General features: G+C 39.0%; 1 protein-coding gene across 2 annotated transcripts in view; it reads left to right on the forward strand.

The window, feature by feature from the left end:
• The window catches only part of kcnj13 (potassium inwardly rectifying channel subfamily J member 13), an 81,980-nt gene that overhangs the window by 45,248 nt on the left and 16,507 nt on the right, over window positions 1–20,225 (forward strand). For both annotated transcript variants that reach the window (XM_062067859.1, XM_062067860.1), the window contains one exon: window positions 11,188–11,715. In XM_062067859.1, the coding sequence (XP_061923843.1) occupies window positions 11,199–11,715 (517 nt within the window). In that variant the 5' untranslated portion in view covers window positions 11,188–11,198. The remainder of the gene's footprint in view (window positions 1–11,187; window positions 11,716–20,225) is intronic.

Below are 20,225 nucleotides of genomic sequence, written 5' to 3' on the forward strand. Positions count from 1 at the left end.
TTAATGATAATGCAAGCATGTTTAACACATATGTTTAATATTGTTAATAAATTAAAGGTGTTTAATGATAATACAATAATGTTTAATACATATAATTAATATTGTTAACAAGTTAAAGGTGTTTAAAGATAATGCAAGCATGTTTAACACCTATAGTTAATATTGTTAACAAGTTAAAGGTGTTTAAAGATAATACAAGCATGTTTAACACATATAGTTAATATTGTTAACAAGTTAAAGGTGTTTAAAGATAATACAAGCATGTTTAACACATATAGCTAATATTGTTAATAAATTAAAGGTGTTTAATGATAATACAAGCATGTTTAACACATATAGTTAATATTGTTAACAAGTTAAAGGTGTTTAAAGATAATGCAAGCATGTTTAACACATATAGATTCCTTTCTTTCATGAAGACAAGAATATAAGTTGGTGAATTACCTGATTCTGATGACTTGCATTGATAGGAATCAGACAGTGGTGCTGATAACGTCTGCATTTTCAAATGGAGGAGAGAAAAAGTCCTCCTTTCTGTCCAATACCACATGAAAGTGGTTGGTTTTTGGCATCTTATTTGTCCAGCTTCCGTACTCCTTTGTATACACTTTACAAGAAATACATTGGCGGCAAACTCCGTAGCTTGCTAGCTTGTGCACGCCAGCTTTCTGAGACTCTTATTTTGTTAGCAGGCAGGATGAAGCAGCGCTTTTATTGTGCAACTGTGCAGTCGGTCTTTGGAGTTTTGACGACAGGTACGGCGCCAGAGTCTGTTGAAATAAAAAGTGTTTCTCGCCTTCCTGTCGGTAATTTTTTCTTAATAATGAGCTGGCAGCAGCCAGCGTCATCTCAGAAGACCCTCGGGTGCCGTGAATGTCAATCAAGTGACGAAAGTGACGTCATAGTGAAGATTTATGATCGCTCATTTTTAGGACTATTTTTTTAATGCCTGGCTGGCGATCGACTGACACACCCTCCGTGATCGACCGGTAGCTCGCGATCGACGTAATGAGCACCTCTGATCTACGGCTTTTGGAGAGTGCACAACTGCACACACAACAAGAAGGAGACGAAGCAGAAGAACAAAGAAGAGACAGTCATGGCGACGACGAGAAAGAAGAAGAAGTATGCTTGCAAGTCATCAGAGAGGGTGTTGAGCATGGTTAGAAAGATAGTGACATAGAATAGAACGAGGATGGACAATTCAACCCTAAACTCACTCCTTTCCTGCAAATTAAATTTCACAGATGCTGCCCATACCTGTCATGTCTGTTGATCATGTTTTTGTTTGAACATGTGCTGTTTGTTTTTTGGACTCTTTAGTTCCTGGTTGTGCACTCTTGTTTGTTTTGTTACCATGACTACCATTAGTTCCACCTGCTTCACGTTTTCACATTTTGAGTCACGCACCTGTTTTCACTAATCATGTCACCAGTATTTAAGCTTGTAGTTGCCAGGCAGTCTGTCTGGCGACATTATCCTTACTACCGCTGTTACCCTTGACATTATTCATGCTTAACTCTGATGCTACCTCTGCTTTCCTCATGCCATGCCACAGTAAGTCTTTTGTTTCATGTCCATAGTTTTTACTCAAGTGCTAGTTTTTGTTTCATTAGCCAAGTTTGTATTTCTGCCTTGTGCGCGCCTTTTGTTTGTACTTTGTTAGTGTTCAAATAAATATGTATTTACCTTCATGCAATGTCCGGTCCAGCTTTTCTTGCATCTCGGGAAAACAAACCACCCATAGTCCACACCCCTATGACAGAATGTCGCCAGCACAAGAAAGTTTTTCCTCAAAAAAGTTGGACGAGGGAGCGTGGGAAGTCCTGCCCGCTATGGAGGCAGAAACGCTGCGCTTTCCCCCCAGGGAGCGCAGGGGGATGATGTGGGGGCCCGGAGGCAAGCTGGTGCCGATCGGCGCGTCGCTCCCGTCCACGAAACGTCGCCAAGGACGAGTAAAGACTTCCGCGAGTGGACAGGATGCGCCACTCCCGCGGGCTCCTCCCCCTCTGGGCGGAAATGGAGGGCAGCCAGCCTGGCAGCTCAAGGAGGACGCCAAAGACCTGGAGATTTTTTTTCCAAAATCTTTGTCTTGTCAAACCAAGCCATGTCCAAGTTTTCATGCCACGCCCACGCCACAAGATTTTTCTTTTTTAACACATAAAAAACATTTTGGACAATTTAATGGGGTATCTAGTATCTGTCCTTAAGGGAGGGGCTCTGTCAGGTCTGTTGATCATGTTTTTGTTTGGCCATGTGCTGTTTGTTTTTTGGACTCTTTAGTTCCTGGTTGTGCACTCTTGTTTGTTTTGTTACCATGACTACCATTAGTTCCACCTGCTTCACGTTTTCACATTTTGAGTCACGCACCTGTTTTCACTAATCATGTCACCAGTATTTAAGCTTGTAGTTGCCAGGCAGTCTGTCTGGCGACTTTATCCTTACTACCGCTGTTACCCTTGACATTATTCATGCTTAACTCTGATGCTACCTCTGCTTTCCTCATGCCATGCCACAGTAAGTCTTTTGTTTCATGTCCATAGTTTTTACCCAAGTGCTAGTTTTTGTTTCATTAGCCAAGTTTGTATTTCCGCCTTGTGCGCGCCTTTTGTTTGTACTTTGTTAGTGTTAAAATAAATATGTATCTACCTTCATGCAATGTCCGGTCCAGCTTTTCTTGCATCTCGGGAAAACAAACAACCCATAGTTCACGCCCCTATGACAATACCTATACTCCTTCAAAGGCTGTGCTACTGGCTGCAAAGCATTGCACTTTCAAATACAACAAAGATTAGAGGAGTGTTATGTGTGTGTATATGTGTAAATAAATGAACACTGAAATTAAAGTATTTATTTTATTTATATATATATATATATATATATATATATATATATATATATATATATATATATATATATATATATATATATATATATATATATATATATATATATATATATATATATATATAATAAAATAAATATATATATAGCTAGAATTCACTGAAAGTCAAGTATTTGTTTTATTTATATATATATATATATATATATATATATATATATATATATATATATATATATATATATATATATATATATATATATATATATATATATATATATATATATATATATATATATATTAGTGTTGGGACTAACGCGTTACTATAACGGCGTTAGTTTTGGCGGTAACTAGTAATCTAACGCGTTATTTTTTATATTCAGTAACTCAGTTACCGTTACTACATGATGCGTTACTGCGTTATTTTGCGTTATTTTTTATGTAGTATCGGTTAGAAACAGAAGGTCTGAGTGTGTTTTATTGGAGCGCTGCGGTGTCGTCCTTCTGAATCTCTTTTGTCACAAGGAAGAGGCATGTGTGTGTGTCTGGGTGTGGGGAGGGAGGAGGGGAGGGGTGTGCGCGCAGCAGTATTCGTGAGGGAGGGGCAGAGACTAGTGATGGGATCGGCAGTTCTTTTGACTGTACTGAATCACTAGAATCATTTCCTTAAATTGAGTCGTTCAAAAAATTTGTTTCCCCCCCCAAAAAAAAAATAGGAGGGGGGGGGGGGGCGTGCGTAGTACAGTACAGTGCAGACATTCGCGGGAGAAGCAGCAAATAGGGTGAACACGAGTCCCTACCCAACTCTGTGCATGCAGTACACCAGGCAGTGAGTGACTGACACAGCACCACAGTCAGCACAGTTCAGTACGTGAACCTGAATCACTTCTGCAGCAGCAGTTCTGTGTGCAGGTCGGCGAATCATGAGTCAGTCAGTAACAGCTTCCCCAGCGGCAGATCTCGGTGTGTGTCAGTACGCGAACGACACAAGCCCTCAGCACCCAATGAACGACGCGCACAGTGACTGAACGAGAGCCTCAATGTGACGTCCTCCTCCGCGACACAGTCAGTTCTCTGTGTCAGTAGGTTCGCGAATTCTGAATGAGTGAATGAGTGCAGCGCGAAACTGAATCACGTTCGCGAACGACACAACACTACCGCCCCTCCCCCTCGCGTCGCTGCTGCTCAGCCTTGCCCTGCCTGCGCTGAGTTTCTTTCTGTCTCCTCTACTCTCATAACTTTATGTGTTGAGATAATGGGGACGGGGCGCGTGTGTGCGTTTGTTTTCATGTGGCTCGAGTCAACATTAGCCGTTAGCTTGGAGAACGGATGCCAATGGCATGAAACATATCCCCGCGACGGGAGGAGAATCACTCACGGCATTGGGGCAAGCAGAGCAGAGAGCGAGAGCGTTGTCGTTCACTGAGTGATTCATGTTGTTAATCCTCGGTGAACAAATCGTTCGCTCAGTCCCTCCCCCCCATGATGAGTAGCTGGCTGCGTCGTTCGCCGACGTCGAGGGTTCAGTGAGTCACAGAATGTGCCAGTTCCACTCATACCGGCATGGTCGTGGCAGAGCTCAACTGAACTGAGAAAGGAACGAATCAGTTCATGAAGTGATTCGGTTCAGTACGTTCACTCAAAAGAGTCGTTTTTCGAACGAATCGTTCGCGAACGACACAACACTAGCAGAGACAGAGAGAGCGAGAGAGTTATGATAAACGCGCATGCATCGCCAGGCTCTGAATGTTTAGAACTGAATACATTTACATATGTATAAAAATTTGTTTTTTTGTTTTATTTTTATTTTTAATGAATTTAGTAACGTTTATGACAACCTTTTTCCAAAACACAATATAGAATGTGAGATATAACAGGATAATGCATACGTTTATCTTTTTTTTTCAAAACGCTTACAAAAAAATGGGGCCCCAAAAATGTACTGTGGGACCCCATTTTTATGACTTGATGGGTCCCTGGGACTCCATTTTCAAAATTCCTAGCACCAACACTGCTGTCAACAGAGGAGAAAAAATGCTTTATTCAAATAAATATATTATCTATAAAGCAAGTTCGAGTATCATTGGCAAATTTTCACGTAGTCCCGGCCTTGGCGTGCTGCCCGCCTTGGCACGCATATATGTGTCCTCTTTTTGGGATTTCAGAATATGGTCAGTCTAGATATTATCACTACTTTTCTTTTGTCGAGCACAAAGAAAAGAACATTTTAGTTAAATGTAAGTTGTGTCAATTCAAATCTGCTGAAACGGCTACAAAAGCAACATGCTTCGACGAAGCTAGTAAAGAGAGACACACTTCACCTCCTAAGCAACAGGGGCTGGATTTTAACAAGGCACTGCTAGTCAGGACAACGTTGATAGAGCCATTGCAGCGTATGTGCTAGAAGACATGCAGGCTATTTCTACAGTGGAGTCACCCGCTTTCAGGCAGCGAATTACCATGATACCGGCGTCAAACAGCAAATGGCACGAAAACATTTTCCAAGCTTCTGGACACAGTGAACAGTGAGTATATAAACATGGAAAGCAAGCTAAAGAAGACACTCCAAACTCTGCCTCTGCTCATCATTCAGCACTGAAGGTACACACACTCTGTCAATTCTCTTACATACTCTTTCATTCAAGACTTCTAGAGTGTTTGATTATCACATCACTCTAAATGTATAGACTATAAAGTTCACAGACATAAAGTGGGATCCTAGTGGGCCAGGCTAATCTTTCCTTTGCTCTAAACTAAAACTAGGGAAATGCGTAGAGTGTTCGGGGCTTCAGACATGATTTTATTTCAGAATTCCTTGAAAGAAAAAACGCCTGGTTAGGCTTTGTGTATGTGAAGTTAAAGTTAAAGTAATTCCTTGGTTTACAGCTATGTTGCTATTATGCTGTTTGTTACTTATGTATTTTATCCATCCATCCATTTTCTACCGCTTATTCCCTTCGGGGTCGCGGGGGGCGCTGGAGCTTATCTCAGCTACAATCAGGCGGAAGGCGGGGTACACCCTGGACAAGTCGCCACCTCATCGCAGGGCCAACACAGATAGACAGACACCATTCACACTCACATTCACACACTAGGGCCAATTTAGTGTTGCCAATCAACCTATCCCCAGGCGCATGTCTTTGGAGGTGGGAGCAAGCCGGAGTACCCGGAGGAAACCCACACAGTCACAGGGAGAACATGCAAACTCCACACAGAAAGATCCAGAGCCCAGGATTGAACCCCGGACTACTCAGCACCTTCGTATTGTGAGGCAGACGCACTAACCCCTCTGCCACCTTTATGTTGCAGCTATTTAAAATAGTTTTGTCAATTTGTTCTGGCCTGAAAAAAATTGTCCCTTTGAAACATATCTTTGTCTTTGTGTGGTGTATGTAGACCACATTGCTTAGCAGAGTTCAGTGATGCAAATGCATGTCAAGTTGATCAACAGATTGCATTATTCTCCAGTGCAATAACAGTACTGAAATGAAGGCTAAAAGGGCATTAATGGGAGCTTTAAAAAAAATAGAAGAAAAAAAGAAGTAACTAAATAGTTACTTTTCACAGTAACGCATTACTTTTTGGTGTAAGTAACTAAGTTAGTAACTGAGTTACTTTTGAAATAAAGTAACTAGTAACTGTAACTAGTTACTGGTTTTCAGTAACTAACCCAACACTGTATATATATATATATATATATATATATATATATATATATATATATATATATATATATATATATATATATATATATATATATATATATATATATATATATATAGACTTAGACTTAGACTTAGACTTCCTTTTTATTGTCATTCAAATTTGAACTTTACAGTACAGATAAGAATATACATATATATATATATATATATATATATATATATATATATATATATATATATATATATATATATATATATATATATATATATAAGAAATACTTGAATTTCAGTGAATTCTAGCTATAAATACACTCCTCCCCCTTAACCCCCCCCCCCCTTTGTTCTGCCATTTGCGTACTGGCGAGCGATCTCTGAATCCGGGAATATATCCTTCACGGATTTGTTGAAGACATCCGCTAATGAGAACGGGATGTTGCTTTCAGCTATCAGCTTAGCCATCTTTGTCTCGGCACAAGTTACACCCTCGGGTCTCCATTTAGCGAGGTGGCCCATAATACTGAGCTGTGACCAGCCTTGCGCTTCTCTGACCGTTCATGAGTGAGTATATCCGTTCGGCCATCGTGTTCAACGGAGAAGTCTGTTCTACAAAATTTACAGGCAGCATACCCCTTCCCCTTTCGAACTGTCCTGGATAAACTGAAATTCTTGTTTCCATTCGTTTTGGAACTTACAAGCGTATTTCTTCATCTTACTCGTCGTCAGCGTCACCATGGCTGTATCTTCCTCGTTCTTCTGCTTCGTCACCTTGTTGTGTGCGCAGTTGTGCACTGCACTCTCTAAAAGCCGTAGATGTTATAACGTGATTGGGCAGGCACGCTGTTTATATCCTGGGAAAGCGGACGTGAAAACAGGCGGTCGACCCGTCACTCAGGTCAGCATGGAGCTGGAGGGGGCGTGGCCTCCAGCTCCTGCTGGAAATCGGGAGATTTTTGGGAGAGGTTTTCGGGAGAGGCGCTTAAATTCGGGAGTCTCCCGGAAAATTCGTGAGGGTTGGCAAGTATGGTTCTCATTCATCCAGGTCATTATATTTTCTCCATATTTTGGGGGGGCCTGGATTTGCAGTCCATTTTCTCTCTTTGTAGCTTATAACTTTGATGTAAGCTACCTAGCTACGTGGGTCTAAAAGTAGCTAAGTTACAGGAAAAGCTACTCGTTAAAAAAGTAGCTAAGCTACCACCAAGCTACTGAAAAATATAGTTAAGATACATAGCTTAGCTACATGTTTGATCAACAGTAAAACAGCTGATCAAACAAAGCAGAGAAGCCAATAAGGGTCAAAATGTTTATCAAGATTCTTCTTCCTTGTACTTTCTAAACATTTTGAGTTTAAAAAGTTTCTTGATGTGGACTATTTTAATATATTGTTTGTTTCTTTGCTTAACCCATTCCATAATTTAGCCGTTAGCGAAGAAAAATCCATATATTAGCCGCACCTTTGTATAAGCCGCGGGGTTCCAAGCTTAGGAAAAAAATAGCAACTTATAGTCCGGAAAATATGGTGATGTCTTATCAAAGTGTTATTATCTTTTTTTTCCAACACCTTACCTTCCTTCTTTAACCTTAAATGGCAAAATGTAAGAAAATTAAATGTACAATTAATATCTTGCTTGTTGTTATGTTTTACTGAGGGGATGTGACGGCAACAGACACCAGAGAGCAGTATAGCTCTAATATATTTATTATATATACCGTATTTTTCGGAGTATAAGTCACTCCGGAGTATAAGTCGCACCGGCCGAAAATGCATAATAAAGAAGGAAAAAAACATATATAAGTCGCACTGGAGTATAAGTCGCATTTTTTGGGGAAATTGATTTGATAAAATCCAACACCAAGAATAGACATTTGAAAGGCAATTTAAAATAAATAAAGAATAGTGAACAACAGGCTGAATAAGTGTACGTTATATGAGGCATAAATAACCAACTGAGAACGGGCCTGGTATGTTAACATAACATATTATGGTAAGAGTCATTCAAATAACTATAACATCTAGAACATGCTACACGTTTACCAAACAATCTGTCACTCCCGATTGCTAAATCCGATGAAATCTTATACGTCTCGTGAATGAGCTAAATAATATTATTTGATATTTTACGGTAATGTGTTAATAATTTCACACATAAGTCGCTCCTGAGTATAAGTCGCCAAACTATGAAAAAAACTGCGACTTATAGTCCGAAAAATACGGTATTCACTATATATAATAATCAAACAATAATAATATACTAACTAAGGAAATGGAGGGTGAACTACATCTAAAAGTGTATGTGGTGTGAGGCTATGTGTGTAGTTAGCTGAGGTGTGTGTTATCAAATGTTGTTGAGAGCGAAAGAACACGGAAGTCCGTGGGGCAGGCAGATGAATGCGCATTGGCATGTGTCCGGGCTGTGACACTTGTGTGGTATTGTGTGCTGAGTTGTTGTGTAGCTGCTAGCTCATTAGCCGTTAGCCTAACATGTTTACCTTTTGTAAATTACTTCACTAAATTATAAGAAAAGACCAACTTTGTGTGCTCATTGGAAAGCATTTAGATGTTAACTACGGTGGCCTGGAAGTGCAAAATATCTCTACATTTCATGAAACAAATTTCAATTACAAAACACAAAATATCAAAAGACAAAACAATTTACAATTACATAAACAAAAACTAAAAACAACAAAACAATTTGTTAACTGGCTGTCGAGCTTTGCACAAGTAAACGTACTGCAAGATTGTATCGGATCGCTTATAGTAGCAATTTTAGACGCAAGCTGATGTAATCCAAAACTTGTTTTTTTGCTGGTATTGGCCTGATATTCGGTGTGTCACGATCCAATATTGATATCGGATCGTGACACTGAAATTTGGCGTTAGCATAATTGAAAATGTATCTTGCAACCTGAACCCTGGAACCCTTGCAACATTTATTCCAGGGGTCCTGGACAACCTGCTCAGTGGCAAACCCACCACTAGTGTCTGGCTGGTACATATTTTCATCATGACAGGACACGCGAAAATCATCCAAGTGCAAACTGTCAGCTGCAGTCATATTTGCCAACCTTGAGACCTCCGAATCCGGGAGATGGGGGGTGGGGTTTGGGGCGTGGCTGGGAGCGGGGGGAGTGGTTGGGGGCGTGGTTAAGAGGGGAGGAGTATATTTACAGCTAGAATTCACCAAAAGTCAAGTATTTCATATATATATATATATATATGTATATATATATACATATATATATATATATATATATATATATATATATATATATATATATATATATATATATATATATATATATATATATATATATATATATAACAAATACTTGACTTTCAGTGAATTCTAGCTATATATATATATATATATATATATATATATATATATATATATATATATATATATATATATATATGTATATATATATATATATTTATTTCATTATATATACGGCGTGGTGAAGTTGGTAGAGTGGCCGTGCCAGCAATCGGAGGGTTGTTGGTTACTGGGGTTCAATCCCCACCTTCTACCATCCTAGTCACGTCCGTTGTGTCCTTGGGCAAGACACTTCACCTTTGCTCCTGATGGGTGCTGGTTAGCGCCTTGCATAGCAGCTCCCGCCATCAGTGTGTGAATGTATGGGTGAATTTGGAAATACTGTCAAAGCGCTTTGAGTACCTTGAAGGTAGAAAAGCACTATACAAGTATAACCCATTTATTTATTTATATATAAATAAAAGAAATACTTGAATTTCAGTGTTCATTTCTTTACACATATAAACACACATAACACTCATCTACTCATTGTTGTACTTGAAAGTGCAATGCTTTGCAGCCAGAAGCACAGCTTGCTGCTTACTAAAAAAAAACAACACTTACCTTTCACTATTTGAGTAGCCTTTGTTCTGCCATTTGCGTACTGGCGAGCAATCTCTGAATCCGGGAACATATCCTTCACAGATTTGTTGAAGACATCCGCAAATGAGAACGGGATGTTGCTTCCAGCTATCAGCATAGCCATCTTTGTCTCGGCACCCTCTGGTCTCCATTTAGCGAGGTGGCCCATAATACTGGGCTGTGACCAGCCTTGTGCTTCTCTGACCGTTCATGAGTGAGTATATCCGTTCGGCCATCGTGTTCAATGGAGAAGTCTGTTCTACAAAATTTACAGGCAGCATACCCCTTCCCCTTCGAACTGTCCTGGATAAACTGAAATTCCTGGTCCATTCGTTTTGGAACTTACAAGCGTATTTTTTTATCTTACTCGTCGTCGGCGTCGCCATGGCTGTATCTTCCTTGTTCTTCTGCTTCGTCTCCTTGTTGTGTGCGCAGTTGTGCACTCTCTAAAAGCCGTAAATGTTATAACGTGAATAATGCTTGTTTTTTTAGAATGAAATACTGTAATTTTTTTATATTAATAGTCCTGCTAATTTCCAGATGTACACATTTTACTTAGCATGTCATATTTAGTCAAATTAACCAGCTGCGTAGACAGATCCATTCACTAGTTTTTAGCCTTTTTTTTTTTCACTAGATTCTAGTCTTTTTATTTTATATTGTGTCAGCTCTTTTTTGCAGTGCACAAAATAAGCTGTTGGTCGCACTTTGGACACCTCTGATCTAAAATCTCTAAAAATGTTGCTAAAATACTTATTTAATGACATGTTTTTAATTTCAGGCTCTCTAAAGATGACAACCAAATCCAACAGCAGTGTTCTGGGTGGCAAAGCGTCATCCTCCCCTCTTCTGTCCTCACCAAACCGCCAACGTTTGGTCACTAAAGATGGACATTGCACCCTCCGCCTTCCTCTGTGTCCCTCGGGCTCATGGCTTGGAACATCAAGCCGGGCCTGGCTGCTTGCCCTGCATGACATGTGGGGACAGTTAGTGGGTCTGCGCTGGAGATGGGTTCTGTTGGCCTTCTGTGCATCATTTGTGGCTCACTGGCTGCTGTTTGCTTGCTTGTGGTACTTGCTAGCCCATATCAATGGAGACCTGGATGTGCTGGATCATGACTCCCCTCCACAGGGGCACGTGGTTTGTGTGAAGCACATTACCAGTTTCACCGCTGCCTTTTCCTTTTCCCTTGAGACCCAGCTCACCATCGGCTATGGCACCATGTTCCCAAGTGGTGACTGTCCAAGTGCCATAGCTCTGCTGGCTGTGCAGATGCTGCTGGGGCTCATGCTGGAGGCTTTCATCACAGGTACACATTTTCTCAACCTTTCTCTCAGCAGGCGATCACGTCTGGAGTAACTAAAGGTAGATTTGGAATTATCAAAAGAAACTAACCCTAACATTTATTGCTTGTCTAACATTTTTTTTATCCTCATATGTTATCTAAATCAGGGGTCCCCACCCTTTTTTGCACCGGGGACCGGTTTAATGTAGGTATTATTTTCACGGACCTGCCTTCCACGTGTGCCAGATAAGTATAGCAAAAAAAAAATTAATACATTAAAAAATGCACCATAACGTCGTATTAGTGGGAGCCCCTGGCCTTTTCCCTTTACAAAAAAGCTCTCCATAGACTTTTGTTTTTTACTCATGTTTGGTAGTACAGTGTTTCCCATAAACTGCCAAGATACCTGTGGCGGTGGGGGCGTGGCTGGGGGCGTGGCTGTGGGCGTGGTGACCATGACATCATCGAGTAATTTGCATAATTTACTACAATGATATGAATTTCTCTAAAAAGGCTCAAAAAATGTATACTTACTAATTAATAATAACAGTTTTGTTTTAAACGTCCATCCATCCATTCATCCATCCATTTTACAATATAATTACAACACTTTATGTACATATTTATATACAGATTTGAACAATAAGTTATTCACTGAAATATATTTATTAATTGTGGTTCTTACAAAAAATATATCTTATAAAATATAAAAGCTAAAATGTCTCTTAAAGCTCTGCCCCTTTAATTAGTGCATACTAAATAATTTAACTTTAGCCTATTACTACAACCATATTATTTACCAGCAACATAAAGTGAAACAGAGGCAGAGGTGTCCTGCCACAGTCAGTAACAAATAAACAGAAAACAGTAGTGATCAAATACAAATAAGGCAACAAGAGAAGTATCCTACACTTCTCTTTTGTAAAGTAAATCTGAACAGCCTATATGGGCATCTACATCAACTATATGATTTGCCTGAGAAGCTGGACAGGACAAAAATAAATAAATAAATAAAAATATTTTATTTGTGGCGGACGTAATTCTTTCGTGGCAGGCCGCAACAAATAAATGAATGTGTGGTAAACACTGTAGTAGTAGTAGTGGTTTATTTTGGCTTCAGTATCTAATGGGTTAGAGGTGATACATCACATTCAAGGACAAGAGCATGGATATATATAATAAAGCTAGAAATACTTGACATTAGATCCAATATATTTCTGTGGATTTCTATTTCCATTCTAAATGTTATGTATTCATATTTTGTGCAATATTTCATACGTAGATGCACTGTTAGCTTTTTTTGGTCCAATTTTGCATGCATAAATACAACCGTTATTGCTAACTACTTGTGTAATAGGACTATGTGCAATAATACCAGTACTTTAACTTACTAGACAAAAGGAGATGTGTATTTCCTTCCTTCAGCACAAGTATTATATGCAGCAATTTAACACTTCTCCATCTGCCTTATGCACTTTAACTACTATGGTCACTTTGTTCCTGATCCGCCCTGTTCTTAAGACATCAACCTGCCACGGACTGCAGATGGAACCTAGCTTTTGGCTACAATTCGGCACCTTTACATTTGATATGTTTATTAATGTGCATTGTCCCATTTAACGAAAATGCAACAAATATAGCAAATGGCGACTTCCTATCAAGAGTTTTATAATACATCTATGAACAAGCTTATTGGTGTGTCTGGTTTCCTCCAAACATGACGCCTGGCATTCACGCCAAAGAGTTCAATCTTTGTCACACTAGACAAGAGAATTTAGTTTCTCATGGTCTGAAATTCTGTCAAGTGCATTTTAGCAAACTTTTACAAAGAAATGGCTTCCGTCTGGCCTCTCTATCATACAGGCCCGATTGGTGGATTTCTGCAGAGATTGTTGTCCTTCTGGGAGGTTTTTGTCCCCTCACAGAGGAATGCTGCAGCTCTGACAGAATGACCATTGGGTTTTTGGTCACCTCCCTGACTAGACTAAGATGAATTTGACAATTTACAGAGACATGCTGGATGAAAACCAACGTTTCCCATCCAACCTGATGGAGCTTGAGAAGTTCTGCAAAGAGGAATGGGCAAAACTGCCCAAAAATAGATGTGCCAAGCTTTTTGTGGCATGTTATCCAAAAAGAAAATCTTTTTTTAATAAATTCGCAAAATAAAATAAAAAATGCTTTTCACAATGCCATTATGTGTAGAATTATGAGAACAAATATGATTTAATTCAATTTTGTAATAAGGCTGTAACATAACAAAATGTGGAAAAAGTGAAGCAGTGTGAATACTTTCTCAATGCAATTTAGTTCACTTTTCTCTTTCCATTTTCCCTCTGTGAGTCAAACTCTTCTGATTGAAGTGCGTCAGGTGCAAATTTATTATAAAATGCTCAGAATGTGGGAAAATGACGATCAAGTAGGATAAAATGGTTACTTTGAACCTAAGAAAAGATATTGCGCCAATGAAATTGACAGTGATGACTAAGCAGTGTAGTGGTGTCGTTTTTGAGACATCCTCCTCCCAATAAGCCTGTCCCTCCCTTCCAGTGTCACAACTACAGGGATAAATGGAAAAAGCTATTCTCTTGTTGTTATGACTGTTCAGTGTAAAAAAAAAAATATTAATACAAAAATTTAAATTAAAATACCAGGATTTCACCATATTTTTTCACAGTAAAATACAGTCATCAAAATTTACTGTAACATTACAACAAATTATTTTTTTTAAATTACAATACCCTTATAATTCACATCAATTAACTGTTATTTTACATTAAAATACTGTAATTCTAAGTCTTCTGTAATAGCACAACAAATTACATTAAATTATCTGATTTGTCTCTTAAAAATATGTTGCACACTCTTGTACACTAATTAAATCCAATCCAATCCACTTTATTTGTATAGTACATTTAAACAACAAAAATGTTTCCAAAGGCTGCACAACAATATTAACACTAAGTGGTGATATGCTGTTAAACCGAGAGAGTAATTAATTATGCAACTGCAATTGTGAAGTTACAGCATTTAGTTATGATTTGATTGTAATTAACCGTAACAGCACAGCTCTGCAATTACGGTAAAGTGCTGCAAAGATATTTCACAGTAAATTACTCTAAATGCTACTACTACTAAATAATGTGATGAGAATTTAGAATTACATTTTTTACAGTGTTTCATTTAATTATTGATATTATTAATTAAATGTTTTTTATGTCCTTAATGTGTTCTGTGAAGAGATGTCCCAATCTGATATCCGCAAAAAACACGTATCAGATTGTAGCTTCTAAAATCTCTGATGTAAGCACTCAGGTACAAGCAGTCCTGCAGTGTGTTTACTTGTGCAAAACTCGACAGCCAGGTAACATCTAAATGTCCTCCAATAAGCACACAAGGTTGGTCTTTTCTTGTATTTCAGTTATATACCAAAGGTACCCATGGTAGGCTATAAGCTACTAGGAGCTAGCAGCTACATCACAGCAAAGCACAGAACAGCACACAAGCTATACATAGGTAATTAGTAGAGATGTCCCGATACCTGTCATGGGATTAATATTTGCCTTTTTCAACTGATCAGAGATCGGCTGTGAGCTGATAAGCCTAACAGATCTTTACCGCTGCTGTGTCCTGGTGTTCGCATGGATAGAGATTTTACTCATATAAATATTGCTTCCAAATGGATTTCCTAAAGTGTGCTTATTTTCCCGTTTGTGCTTAAGTGGGGTTTTTGGGCGCATTTTTCTTCTTTGTATTTTCCCATCCACCCACCCCGTGTAAGTGAGTGCATAAATCTGGAATGAAGGCGGGTTCATTTGTAATGAGGCGGACTTTGCCATGATGCCTTTTTTTGGAGCATGAAGTTTTAGCAACGCTTGTAAAAGTATTTGAAATCCATGAAAAAGGGGTGACGTCATCCAGCTGAATGGCAGCTTAGAGTAACATCTCCCTCGTAAGAAGAAAAGTTATTTTGCACCATTAGACGGTAAAACACCAAATTTTCAGATAATCTCGGAACAAACAAAAGGGGCAAGAATGGGGAAAACCAGAGGAAATCGAGGAAATATCGTTGCAGAGCCTGTAAATGAGGAAAGCTCTGTGTCCGCAAACAGCTCACCTGCAAAGCTACAAGATGGCGGTGCTAATGCTAACCCTCGCTCAAAGGAGGCGGACGCCGAAGGTTTAGCCCAAGTTCTGGAGGAGATTCGGGACTTCCGAAAAGATATAAAATAACAGCTGAACGATATTAAATCCAAGCTCACCAACATCAAACAACAAATAGCAGACACAGAGGAGCGAATTGAAAAAGTGGAGGACCGGATTCAAAACGTGGAGTACGTGTTGAACAAAATGATAAAAGTCATTCATCAGCAAGAAAACAAACTACTAGATGAAGGGAGATCCCAACGCGAGAACCTGAGGATATACAATGTTCCCGAAGGAGCCGAGGGACCGTCCATGCCAGAGTTTGTGGAAAAACTGCTGCGGGACATGTTGGAGATCCCCGCAACCACGCAACTCGACATCGGAAGGGCGCACCGCGCGCTGGCGCCAAGACCCACCGGAGACAGAGAAGACAAGCTGAATAATAGTCAAATTCCTCCGCTACAGTATTAAAGAAGAGGTCATGCGCAAAGCTTGGGGAATATACTTTGACCGGGATTACCCCCCCCGGCAGTCCTGCAAAAGAGGAAAGAATATGCTGAAGCGAAGCGAGTGTTAAAGCAAAGAAATATCCGCTTCCAGACTCGGTTCCCGGCCAAACTACGAGTGTTCTATGAGGACGGCACACAGCTGTACCGGACAGCAAAGGAGGCGACAAGAGAAATGAAGGACAGAGGACTGCCAGTCAGCGTGATTACGCCGATGGAGAGCCTGCTGGATCAGCTGTCCCGCTCCGCCTGGGAGACCGGGAGGAAGGAGCCGGGAGGGGACAGGTGAGGAGCCAGAGAAAAGCATCAAGGAGAGACTGCAAGCCTTCAGAAGATAATCATCGCCTTCTCCGGAGGACCTGTTAATCTTGACTGACTTGTCAAAGTGTTGGTAAAATGAACAGAACCAAAACAGGTGACTTTAAATTCACTCCAAGACATTTGCGTTTATATAATAACCCCAGCTAGATGAGAATATATACAAATGAGGGATGTATCTATGTAATGAACAGAGATTTTTTTTCTCTTTCTACCAAGTGCCCTGATGGGGGCCTTCAGCCCATAGTTGGGAGAGGATTTCCCCCACAGCTAGACGTTTTATCTAGCCTAAAACAGGGTCATCTATTAGAGACCCCTGCCTTGGAACTACACCTTTCTTTCTTTTTTTTGTTCTTTTTTTGTTTTATTTACGTTATTTCAGTTTTTTTCATTATGGGAGTAGACTTACTAGGTTTTATTTTGAATATTTTGTTGGTACACTTACAAGTAAACATATGGTTAGTGAGAAAGTAAAATGTGTATCGTTTAATGTTAATGGTCTATTGAACCCAATAAACGCAGTAAAATCTTATCGAAGGTGAGGACAGAACAAGCCAACATAGTATATTTACAGGAGACCCATGTGGCTGACAAGGAGCATGTAAAATTAAAGAGAATGGGCTTCACTCATTAGTTTTTTTCGTCATATAAATTAAGACAAATAAGCTACATTTTGAAAAAGTACTGGAATTTGGTGGTAAAGAGGGTAGATTTATTTTAGTAAAGGGAAAGATAAATGGGAACCCAATCACCTTTTTCAATGTCTATGCTCCCCCTGGGAGTGATATTAATTTCTTCCAAAAAATCACCAATATGGTAACGGAAACCGAAGGTCTTTTGATTTGTGGTGGGGATTTAAATATATATTTACAGCCAAAATTGGACTCATCTAGTATAAAAAATACATAACGTTAAGCAAACTATATTTGGCACAGGACACATTAAGGGAAATAAGAAATATTATGAATTACCGTAATTTCCGGACTATAAGCCGCACCTGACTATAAGCCGCACCAGCTAAATTTAGGGGAAAATACAGATTGCTCCATATATAAGCCGCACCCGACTATAAGCCGCAGGGTTTTGATGTGTAATTACCGTAGTATATAGGGGTTCCTGCTACCACGAAAGGGGATTGTCGGGACAGAGATGACTGTTTGGGAACGCGAAGCGTCCCATTTATTAACAATAAATCTTTCAATCATTCAATCAAACTTTCACATGTTTGACATGGCGAACAGCATTCGTGCAGAGTACAAATAATACAACGGTGCAAAGTAATACAAAGTGCTCGCCTGTACGTTATCAAAATAACCAGCCTACCGGTATATGAAAAGTCAGTCTTTAATCATCGTCATCGTCTTCCTCCTGCGTACTAAAACCACCGAAATCCTCTTCGTCGGTGTCGGAGAAGAACAGGCCGTAAATAAGCTGCACCCTTGTATAAGCCGCAGGGACCAGAACGAGGGGAAAAAGTAGCGGCTTATAGTCCGGAAATTACGGTAAATCAACAGTTTGGCCACACAAGAAATTAAAAAAAAATTTAATGTTTCTGAAACAGAGACACTGGGAAAGTGGCTCTAAGTCTATGAAAATATTGGCCTGGAAACTAAAAAAAAAGATAGCGGAAAACACAATTCATAAAATCAGGGATCCAAGAACAAAAGTGATAAAAACTAAACCAAACGAAATTCAGGAAGACGTTGAACATTTTTATAAAACTTTATACTCTGAGGTCTCTAGTAGGAGCATAACCCAAATTGATAGCTTCCTGAACTTCCTGGATTTACCTACTTTAGATGAAAAACAAAACCAAACAATGTCTGCAGATATAACTGAAGATTAATTAAAAGTTGCAATTAGTAGGCTTAAATTAAGTAAATCGCCAGGATCAGACGGTTACACAGCAGAGTGGTATAAGGAATTTAAAAAAGAACTGTTTTACTCCCCGCATTGAATTGGGTTTTAAAAAAGGCACAAACGCCACTTAGTTGGAGGGCAGTTGGAGGGCGGCAACTATCTCAGCTATACCAAAAGAAGGCAAGGATATAATTGAATGTGGATCTTACAGGCCAATATTGGTTCTCAATGTAGATTATAAACTATTTACTTCCATTATGGCCAAACGATTAGAAGATTTCTTACCTATATTGATACATAATGATCAAACAGGTTTTATACATCAACGCCAAACACAAGACAATATAAGAAAGACACTACATATTATGGATCATATACAAAGAAAAAACATTGAAACAATTGTTATAAGTGTTGATGCTGAAAAGGCCTTTGACTCGGTCAATTGGAATTTTCTTTAGAGTTCTATATAAAATCAGCTTTTAGGATACAATAATTAAAACTTTACAGACACTATATAAAAATCCTACTGCTAAGATTAAAGTCAATGGATACTTATCAAATAGTTTTACCCAAGAAAGGGGCTCTAGACAGGGATGTGCATGGTCACCATTACTCTTTGCGTTATATCTGGAGCCATTAGCTCAGTCTATCAGACAAAATTAAGATATCAAGGGAATTATGATTAAAGGAAGAAAGTACCGATATAAATTGGCCTGCTATGCGGATGACATTTTGGTCTACCTCGGGCACTCAACATACTCGCTCCCTAAATTAATGCAAATCATTTGAACTGTATGGTCAACTATCAGGATATAAAATCAATATAGGTAAAACCCATCTACTCTTATATAATTATAACCCACCAGGGGAAATCAGAAGCAGTTACCCCCTGATATGGCAAACAGAGTCTTTTAAATACCTGGGCATCCGTTTGTCAAAAGATCTAACAAAATTATCAGAATACAATTATCTACCCATACATAAAAAAATAAAAGATGACATAGCACGATGGAACTTACTTCCTTTTTTTAGCCTTAATTCTAGAATTGATTCAATTAAAATGAATGTACTGCCAAGACTGCTGTACCTATTTCAAACCCTGCCAATAGAGATGAACCCAAACCAATTCAATGAATGGGACAAAATGCTATCTAGGTATATATGGCAAAGTAAAAGGCCAAGAGTTCGTCTGAAAACTTTACAACTGGTCAAACAAAAGGGAGGATGGGGTTTACCTTGCCTCCGAAATTATTATTTTGCAGCCCAGATGAGAGCAGTGATATGCTGGTGTAACCTGTCATATGTTTTACTCAATGGAAAATTATTGAAGAAGCAATGCCCTCCATCCCCACACAAGCAATCCTGGCAGATAACAATTTACAAACCCACATAAATAATATTGATAACCAATGGGTGAAATGGAGCCTTAAAGTGTGGAAAATGATCATAAAGGAATACAAACTCGAGAGTGATATTGCAGTTCTTAAATGGTGTGCCTATGATTCAGAGTTTACACCTGATAAATTAGACTCAAGATTCAAGGACTGGATATCTAAGGGTATAACAGCTTTATGTAGTGTAATGAAAGATTAAAAAAAAATGCTTAGTTTTGAAACTATTAAAATGACATATATATTAGAAAACCAAGACTATCGATATTTGCAGTTGCTGCATTTTGTTAATCTGAAGGTGAAAAGTGTCACA

This window comes from Entelurus aequoreus, linkage group LG13 (assembly GCF_033978785.1).
Source record: "Entelurus aequoreus isolate RoL-2023_Sb linkage group LG13, RoL_Eaeq_v1.1, whole genome shotgun sequence".
Taxonomy (NCBI): domain Eukaryota; kingdom Metazoa; phylum Chordata; class Actinopteri; order Syngnathiformes; family Syngnathidae; genus Entelurus; species Entelurus aequoreus.